The 9,791-nt window shown below is 40.9% G+C and overlaps 1 protein-coding gene across 10 annotated transcripts in view; it reads left to right on the plus strand.

The window, feature by feature from the left end:
- TNNT3 (troponin T3, fast skeletal type) overlaps window positions 1-8,775 on the plus strand; it is a 34,646-nt gene extending 25,871 nt beyond the window's left edge. For 9 of the 10 annotated variants that reach the window (XM_072118099.1, XM_072118102.1, XM_072118101.1 and 6 more), the window contains 9 exons: window positions 168-186; window positions 591-636; window positions 1,393-1,509; window positions 2,149-2,226; window positions 2,331-2,444; window positions 2,584-2,693; window positions 3,172-3,262; window positions 6,814-6,854; window positions 8,511-8,775. In XM_072118099.1, the coding sequence (XP_071974200.1) occupies window positions 168-186; window positions 591-636; window positions 1,393-1,509; window positions 2,149-2,226; window positions 2,331-2,444; window positions 2,584-2,693; window positions 3,172-3,262; window positions 6,814-6,854; window positions 8,511-8,562 (668 nt within the window). In that variant the 3' untranslated portion in view covers window positions 8,563-8,775. Of the gene's footprint in view, window positions 1-167; window positions 187-590; window positions 637-1,392; window positions 1,510-2,148; window positions 2,227-2,330; window positions 2,445-2,583; window positions 2,694-3,171; window positions 3,263-5,372; window positions 5,414-6,813; window positions 6,855-8,510 lie in introns of all 10 variants that reach the window. The other variant, XM_072118100.1, reaches the window with a different exon arrangement.
- Window positions 8,776-9,791: the final 1,016 nt, after the last annotated feature.

The raw sequence follows: 9,791 nt of genomic DNA on the forward strand, positions 1-9,791 counted from the left end.
TCATATTGGGTTCCTATATACATTTTCTAAAGGATTGTCTTCACTCAGAATGCTATTTTGCTGTGCATTTCCTTCCCTTATAATCTCATAGTTATATATATATGTAGTCATCTTCCTAAACTCACATTTTTTTTTCTCTTCTTTCCCTCTACTCTTTTTCACTAAAGAGGAGAAGCCAAAACCCAAGTAAGTAAAATGCATCATTAGACTTGATGGGAAAAATTTGGCTCAAGTTAACCCTTTCTATCCATATTATAAGAAGTTCATGGCTTGTTTTTCACACATATAAATGGTTACCAAAATGAATGGAATTAAAATGTAAATCCTGTTTTTTCATTAAAAAAATGAAAAAAAATCTCCAGAATTTATAAAGAAACTTTGAAAAATATTAAGTACATTCAGGAAAGCAAGAATGAAAGAGCATGATCATACTCTACACAAATATGAAGAATCATGTTGGTTGAGAATTACAACTTCCTACATAATTTAGGAGATCAATTCTACTAATTCAGGCCCAAACTAGACACAAGGGTTAAAATATTTGGGATGTTCTTGAGAGACCTCCAGTAATGCAATAAACTTTCTTTCAGGCTTACTGCACCTAAAATCCCAGAAGGAGAGAAAGTAGACTTTGATGTAAGTATATTGATCTAGACATAAAGGAGGTATGATAGCCCAACCAGGCTCTACCTGGCTGTAAATTTTCATGTATGCAAATGCACAAGCAAAAGGACAGGAACACCCCGTGCCGACCCACTCCCAGCTGGCCGCACCGACCCCCTGGCCATCCGCACCCACTCCCAGCCGGGGGCGCCCGCCCCCTGGCCAGGCACACCCACCCTTAATGCTCCTCCACGTGTGTGGGTGATGGAAAATGGTATGGTGAAAAATGCCCTTAATTATCCCTCAAAAAGTAGATGAAATGTATGATATGGAATAGGGATTCTGTTGTAACTCTAGGTATGTCCTCATTTTGACATTTATTTTGGATGTTATATCATAGAGATATTCTTACCTAGAAGCATTTTCGTAGGTTTGTAGGACCCTAGCATGAATATGGCAGACAAACTTTGCAAATTTCAATAAGTTTGCCTGACCATCTAATGTGTATTGGCCGATCTCCCACCTTTCCTGTACTGGCAGATGTCTAGGGATATAAGGATCAGGCAGATTGTACCTGCCCAATGCCATTCTCAGGGGTGGGGGAGAGTACATCAGGAAGGAGTTGTCAGCTTGTAATATGAATGGCTGGTTTACTTTTTACTTGACTTGCCGAACCTCTATGTAAAAGAAATTTAACTGAAGATTGAGCCATGTGTTAATAATCTTATAGTTAAATATATTACCCTGGGGTTTTCACTGACAGAATATGTTTGGAAATTTTGTCTACAGGATATCCAGAAGAAAAGACAGAACAAGGACTTGATTGAGTTGCAGTCTCTGATTGACCAACATTTTGAGGGCCGCAAGAAGGAAGAAGAAGAACTTATTGGATTGAAAGAAAGAATTGTGAGTTACTCCTCAATCTGAGCTGGATTTCATAATAGTTATGTGTGATTTTTCCTAATCTGTAGTGTAGGAAGTGTGTCCTATATGTAGGATATATATATATACGTATATACACATGTAAGGGCTCATTCATATGGCCGTCTGGGGGAATGTACATGCGGCTGCATGTACGTCCCCATAGACGGCAATAGCGGCACGACGGCAATACGGTGCCACACAGTGTGTGAGTGTGCGCCCGTGCGCCGCTGTTTTCTATGGAGGGAGAAGGGGTCACCTCCTCTTCAGCACATGGCGGTATGCCCGCACGGTGGGCATACTGCATGTGAATGCACCCTAAAGTTGTTCTCTGACCTGGGGAGGGGGCTGTAAAAACAAAAAAAAAATTCTAATGCTTTCCTTATCCTGTTCTTAATATGGGCAAAAAGTTGATCTTCACAACAACTGTTTTTGTATTTGATTATCTAAGAACCTTTGATCATGGCATCCTACCGGAGGTGCTAGTACTTTGACTTATTGGATAAGATTGGATAAGATTTGCTTTTACTTTCCTTATATACATGCTGTTAGATTCTCCTTGTTTTATCTGATCAATACATACATGCCAAATGACAAATGACAAAATTCTATTACTGTTCTCAGGAGAAACGTAGGGCTGAGAGATCTGAACAGCAGAGAATCAGAGCAGAGAAAGAGAAGGAGCGTCAGAACAGACTTGCTGTAAGTACCTTATCATACTCATTCTTCACCACTCTACATTTACATCCATCACTATTTGTGTACATGTGATATATTCAACTAAATCCAAACCATGCTTTCAACAGGAGGAGAAAGCAAGAAGAGAGGAACAAGATGCCATGAGACGTGCTGAAGATGATATGAAGAAGAAGAAGGCTCTGTCCTCCATGGGAGCCTCATACAGCAGCTACCTGGCTAAGGTAGGAGAGACTACAAGAAAAGTCAAGAAGTCTTGAGTGAAATCTTAATGGTTCATTATACTTTCTCTATTTTACTGTGAGACTATTACAACCTAATAAAATCTTGCAGAAAATTACCAGTAAAGTTTTTTCTCCATAGGCTGACCAGAAGAGAGGCAAGAAGCAAACAGCCCGTGAGCAGAAGAAGAAGATTCTTGCAGACCGTCGCAAGCCCCTAAATGTTGACCACATGAGTGAGGACAAACTCAGGTAGACAATGGATTTTTATATATAATAGGCAAAATAACCATATAATAGATCTCACAATTTCTTGTGTCCTCCATCTTCACTAAAAGCCCCCCTAATGTTTGTAGAACTGAGGACCATAATCATATGGGGGGATTGCATTCTGGACCTGATTTCTGAGGGGGCCCAAGGCTCCTTTGCTATATAACAAGACGACATAGGGATCTGTGAGCTAATAAAGCATCTTCCTCTCTTGGCCAGAGTGGACAATTGTTGAAGAAAGTCTTTTGCTCTGGAGTACCTGGCCTGTCCACCATTACATGGACATCCAACTGGAAGAACTGCAGGGAAAATAAACACTTGCTTCATCATAGATACACTACATAGGTTAATTGGGGGTTGAATCAGAGGGACAACCTATTGTTAGGATTTTTGAGGCGGAAAATAATTTTAATACAAGAACCTACCGAACAGAATAGATTTAACTATTGGTCTCTAATAGGGACAAGGCTAAGGAGCTTTGGGACTGGCTGTACCAACTGGAGTCTGAGAAGTTTGAGCATGGAGAGAAGCTTAAGAGACAGAAATATGAGGTAAGTCAATTAAAGTTACTTATGGAAATGCATCATTTAAGGTGCCAGTTGCCTAAATTTGATTACCATAATGGTGCTCCTAAAGAGATATCTATTATTGGTCAATATACATTACAGGGACTATGGTTACTTCCTCTAATGTGATCATAAGTTTCATTGAATAATAAGCAAATGTATAGTCTGATATAACTCCATTTATACAGAGCACCAGATATGGAAGTGTTTTTTTTAATAACACTCAGGATTTTATGTTTTACATTCCATAATCAAAAGATTATATATACTATATATATATATTGGAACCTCCTGTTTTATAAGAACTTTCTACCTATATGTGATATAACAGTTATAGTTATAACATATTATACAAATTTGCTGTTTTCTTTTTAGCAGAACAAATTTTACCATGTTTTAAGTGTTGTTCAGTAAAAGAAAAAAGATTTTTTTTTCCTTTTTTAAAAGCATTTTTTATCCATTTTCAAACTTTTTTAAAAGCATTTTTTTCAGTTCACAGTTTGTGGCTGTGGCAGTAGCCCATCCCAATTTTAAGTGAAATGAACTAGGCAGCAATACTAAACAGAACCCATGAAAACTTTATAGTAGATAAAAGCTGCATTAGCTCTGACATTGTGATTATGATTTTATGCATCACAAATTAAATCTTTATGAAATTTCAATCCACATTTAATCCACATGCAAATGTTTCTATCAAGTCTTTGCAGGGTTGTGTCAAACTCTGCAATGGATTTCTCCAAATCTAAAATGATTTTATCTATAAAGGGTTATTATGGTCATTAGAAGCTATCTAATATTATATTAGAAGTTGATTGGTGGGGTATAAATCCTGGCAAAACCCACAAATAGCAAGGGTGGGGGTCCTAGTGTTTTCTTGAGAATATCCCATAGAATTTCTCAGAATAGCCTTTATATGATGCGGATTATGTAATTCTGCCCCTTTTTGGGTAGAACAATCCAAGTTTGTTGGGGTCATAATTGAGAATGTGGGACAATTCTGGCAAATTCTGGTGTGTTGGCACAACATATACAACACACCAGTTTTATCTTACAAAATAAGTCCCCCGGCTCATGACCATGCTTGGCCCACAGAAACAGACCTATCTGCAGGTCAAATCCCATGGACTGAGCACATTGCAGTGGATGGGAGTCCTTGCATCATGTGGAAATAGAATGCAAGGACTCCCTATGTGCTGGCTGTACAGGAACAGCAACACTGCGGAGTGCCAGCCTTAGCATATCTATTTAACCAATAAACAAAAAGTAATGGTCTAGTCCTGTGCCTCAAACTGGTGTAGAAGTTTAATTCACATAGACACATGGGGGAGATTTATCAGAAGTCTCTGAGGTAAAACTGACCATGAAAACCATTAAGAGTGCAGCTTTCATTTGATAAACAGCTGTGGGAAAATGAAAGCTGAGCTCTGATTGGTTGCCATGGGCAACTAGAACAGTTCTGCTTCCAGACACTTCTGATAACTCTCCCCCATGGAAACAAGCAAAGGCTGTATTTTTACATAGACTGAACACAAGACATATTCAGTTGGAGGATAACTTAATATTCAGCCTTCGAGGGTCATTTACTAAGGGGCCGAATCACACTTTTTCTTCGGGTTTCCCAAAAATTACCAATTTGTGGCGAATTGCCCCAGGTTTTTGTCGCATGTGATCGGATTGTGGCGCATCGGCGCCGACATGCACACGACGGAAATAGGGGGGCGGAAAACCTGACGGATTCGGAAAAAACACCGTATTTTTAAAAAATATTGTGTCGCTTGACACACGCTTACCTGCACCCAGCAACGGATGGTGAACTCCAATGGACTTCAGCGCGGCAGCGACAGCTGGTGGACATCGTGCACACTACCTTAGTGAATCGCCGGAAGACCTGAATCCTCGATGGAGAATGCGCTGCTGGATCGCGACAGGACCAGGTAAGTAAATCTTCCCCATTGTGTGCCAAAAGTACACATAACATCATCATGAAACCACATAGATCATATGATCGATGGATATCCAAGGAACAGCGGGGCAGACCGGCACACTATGCCACAACAACCACCATTATTCACATGATTATCTTGGTCTTTCTTAGATTACGACCCTGCACAGGAGAGTGGAAGAACTCTCTAAGTTGTAAGTAGAGATGCCGACTATGGCATTAACTTAGGGCTGCCTGCTCAGGCATGTATCAGGGTACAACTGGTACGACAGGGCTTGGTGTCAAAGCATTGGCATAAAGGAGATCACAGAAAAAAGGTAACAACACTGGGACTGCAAGCAGAAGCCATTCATGTACAGTCATGTAGTGGAAGGCTCCGGGTTGTTCTTAAGTTGAGTTTGTAAATAAGTCAGAACTGGTATACTTTGTAGGTGTAACTCCAGACAAAGTATTTTTGTCCCTGTGAAAAAAATTATTTTTTTCAAAATTTTGGGTTGTCATAAGAACAAGGATTAAGAATAAAGTTTTGTTGCAGACACATTTGATAAATTTAACATCTGATTATTGCAGCCTAGGGGCTGAAGTATAGTAAATTACCAACATTCAGAGAGTCATCTATAAGTCATCTGTTGTTAAGTCGGGGACTGCCTGTATTATGTTTTTCTACAATAGTATACACTGTGGGTCTTAAAGCCATAAAATGACCAATGATCAGCTAGTGAATGGTAAAAGTTTTGAAAAGTTTTGTAAAGATAAATCAAGCAAAAAATTTAACTAGATCATTAATAGATTTAGCTGCACGGCAAGTCTATCGTCTTCATACCTTGCCCCAACTCTAGAGGAAAGGGCCATAAAAACAGTGCACACATGAGCAATATTTCATCTACTTATCCACTATGATGTTTCGAGTGATGTCATCTTTTAGAAGCATTGTGCTAATTGTAGGAAAGTCAGGTGGTTTCATGTTTCATCTATAGTTGAAGCCAAGACCTCAAATCCTGCCAAAATGTAGACATATACATAGCGTCAATACGGTATATTGAAAAATATGTTAATTATTAAATATATATATTTCCATCAAGTTCCACCAAGGAAGGAGAACAAAGGGATGGGATCAGGAAGTGATGTAAGGAAAACCATTCTATATAATAATTTAACCATCAATATTATTTTGCTGTAAAAGAGCATCTAGGACCTTTATGAAGCTCTCTGCTCTCCCTGCTGTGACCAGCTCCTGAGCTCGGCTAATCCACAGATTCACAACTAGCATTGTAGAATGGCTTGCAGTCTTATTGTTTTTACATTCTTCAAGAAATTTTGGTTCAATAGAGGCCACTGCTAAAGACCTCAAGCCCTGGTGCAATGCAAAGGTAAGTTGTGTGTGTTCAGCAACTTCCAGGTATAGATGTGTGTATGTTAACAGACAGAGGCTGGACCCATCTGCAAGTCTTTTCTTACACATGTGGATTTCTACACTGGTAATGGAGGTAATAGGATCCTATGAGCCCTACAATGGCCCCGGATATAATACAGCTGGAGGTAAGCATCTGTACAGAACACCTGAGCATAAATGGGATGTGTGCTGTTTTAACAGGTTACAACTCTCAGGAACCGTATCGATCAGCTGCAGAAACAGTGAGTAGTCCCAGTCCTTCAAATCTCCTTCCAATCCCAACCTGCATCCGAAACTTTCCTCTAAACAATGGACCAAACATCTGTGCTTAGAACATTTCCTCTGATATCTCCTCTTAGTTCTAAGTGACAGATGAATTTTTGATGACTGTAGTGATACTACCCTTAGGCTTTTTTTATAGTTAATGCATGATATCCATAGATACTCAAGTAGACCACATTTTCTTAAGAATCGTAACTACCACAACCGATGTGTTCCTTTTTATTTAGAGATTCACTCATTTCATTCCATCATTTCATCTCATCAAATCAATATGTGCTTGTCAACGTGTCAGTTACAATAGATCATCAAACACAGTACAGCAGGCCATGAGACCCAGAGGCACAAGTGAAATATTAAGGGGGTTGCACAGGATTCCTAAAGCAACAGTGACATACTTGTCCACTTCTTGTGTCTGGTATCGCATCTTGGGCCAATTTAATTAAAAAACCAATATACCCATATATAGTCCGATGCATTATATCCTAAATGCATATATACCCTAGCTACTATTGTCTAAAATCATTCCTGAGATGAATACAATGGAATGTAATTCTATAAGTAGATGCATGAACTAATCACTGTGGTAAACCCATTACACACTACCATCCATAATGCCATCTCTAATGCTATACCTTGGTACACTGGAATCTTTCATCATAGTCAATGATATAGGCATTTACTGTGAACGGCCTAATATTTTGCCCATTATACCTTGCCGACTTTGACCTTTTACAACTTGGTTACTTGGGCTTCCCGTATCATGAAGGTTTCACAGACGCTATATTTCCAGTATACTCATGAAATGCGATGGTAAGATCCTACTGGTATTTAGAGATATTACAAGCCACTACTGACTGGCTGGATATCTCTAGCTTGTGATATCTCAAGTTCTAACCCTCAGTTATAACAAGTAAGTAATTCAAGACTTGCTAACCTACTTCTTCTGACCCTGTTATGTAAGGTACAGTATAAAGATTTGAGGAACTTGCTATGGCTCTGTCACCACTGACAATGTCCTATACCAGAGATGGCGCTCAGAGCCCTCTCTGTGGGCATGCAGGCTGTTGCCCGAGCACAGAGTTTACCAGACCGGACTCAAGGCAGCCTCCTGCTGTCCGTGTCTTTAACATGAAGATGTGGAGAAGGCTTGGTTATCATTGAAGCTGTTGAAGTTCCTGACTCCAGGCCCTGTGAATCATCATGCTTGAGAGGTCTTGGAGGAAAGCTACAATGATACCCCCTTCTTAGGTCCCTTGCCACCAAAGGCAGTGCTTGAATTGGTCCATATTTCGGGGCCTATCGGACAGTGTTGACAGAGTGATAGCAAGGTGACTCTATGATATCATGCATGACAAATGTGGGCATACGGCATGTAGGAGAATAGCTCAGTCTTACTCAAACTAACATGAAGAACATGGTAAGTGACTCTGCCCGAGTATGCCCACTGTGTGTATACAAGGATAACTTATGTATGCTCTGTCAACTCTTTCTTCTGCTTCTCATCCAGTCCTCATTCCCTCTCTGCCCTCTCTTCTGCCTTTAGCAACCCCTTTGCCTTTCTCTTGAAATTTTCTTTATGGATGTCCTGACCCTATTTTTTGTTTTGCCATTAACAGCAGCAAGAAGGCAGCTGGAGGCAAAGGAAAAGTTGGGGGCCGCTGGAAGTAAGCTCCCCCATTACCATCATCATCTCCTGACAGAGAGCAGCCCCTCTCCACCCTTCTTTCACCAAACCCAAACCTGCAGGAAGCTGGCTACACTGAGCGCCCCACAAGATAGTTGTCCTGTCTTACCCCGTGGGCCACCGTTTTCTCTCTGTGGACTGCTCTGTATTATCTCTTCTCTTTTGTAAATAAAGTGTGAAGCTTCTTACCCTTACAATCTTCTGTGTACTTGTCACATAGATTGTACTGAAGACAGAAGGGAATGTAATTTATCTCCAGATACCAGAAAATAAAGTTCTAAAGATGGTTCTTCAGCAATGTGCACGTTATATTGACATAGCTCTTTTAGAGTGGCCCTTGACTCGTTGTCATGAGCTCTCTGGACTATGGAGACAAAGATATTTTTTTGGAAGTTTATTTTAAAGTGTTTTGGGCTACAAAAAACATTATTTAAGTAGTCTTTTATTAAAAGTTTTAGACCTTTTGGCTGTTGCAGATTGGATTTATTATGATAAATAGCAGGTTTCAAGAACATTTAACACATTTGCAAACAAATTCAAGTTGCCAGCAGAGGTCGCATTAACGCCTCACCACGCGTCATAGACGCGTGATGAGGCGCCATTACCCCCCAAAATAATCGCCATGCGTAAAGTTACGCATGGCAATTATTCCGTGGAGCGCGCAGGCTGAGCGGCCCGGCGCGCTGCAAAAGAGGGAACTGTCACTAGCGCGAACACAGCGCGCGCCGGGCCGCTCAGCGGGGCACGTGACTAAGGGGCGTGCCGGAGAGACCCGGAGTGAGAGCACCGGCCACAGGGGAGACATGTGGACAGCGGGGATGCTGCTCCCCGTCCTGCTCCATCTCTGCCTGCCCGCAGCTGCCTGCGTGTTAATGTTATGCCGACGGGACTTAAGAGCAGTGCCGGGTGAGTGTAGTGTAGTGTAGTGTGGTGTGTGTGTGTGTAGTGTTGTGCTTGCTGTGTGTAGTGTTGTGCTTGCTGTGTGTAGTGTTGTGCTTGCTGTGTGTAGTGTTGTGCTTGCTGTGTGTAGTGTTGTGCTTGCTGTGTGTAGTGTAGTGTAGTGTTGTGCGTGCTGTGTGTAGTGTAGTGTAGTGTTGTGCTGTGGGAGTGTAGTGGAGTGTTGTGCGTGCTGTGTGTAGTGTAGTGTAGTGTTGTGCGTGCTGTGTGTAGTGTAGTGTTGTGCGTGCTGTGTGTAGTGTAGTGTAGTGTTGTG

Source organism: Engystomops pustulosus, chromosome 7, assembly GCF_040894005.1.
Source record: "Engystomops pustulosus chromosome 7, aEngPut4.maternal, whole genome shotgun sequence".
Taxonomy (NCBI): domain Eukaryota; kingdom Metazoa; phylum Chordata; class Amphibia; order Anura; family Leptodactylidae; genus Engystomops; species Engystomops pustulosus.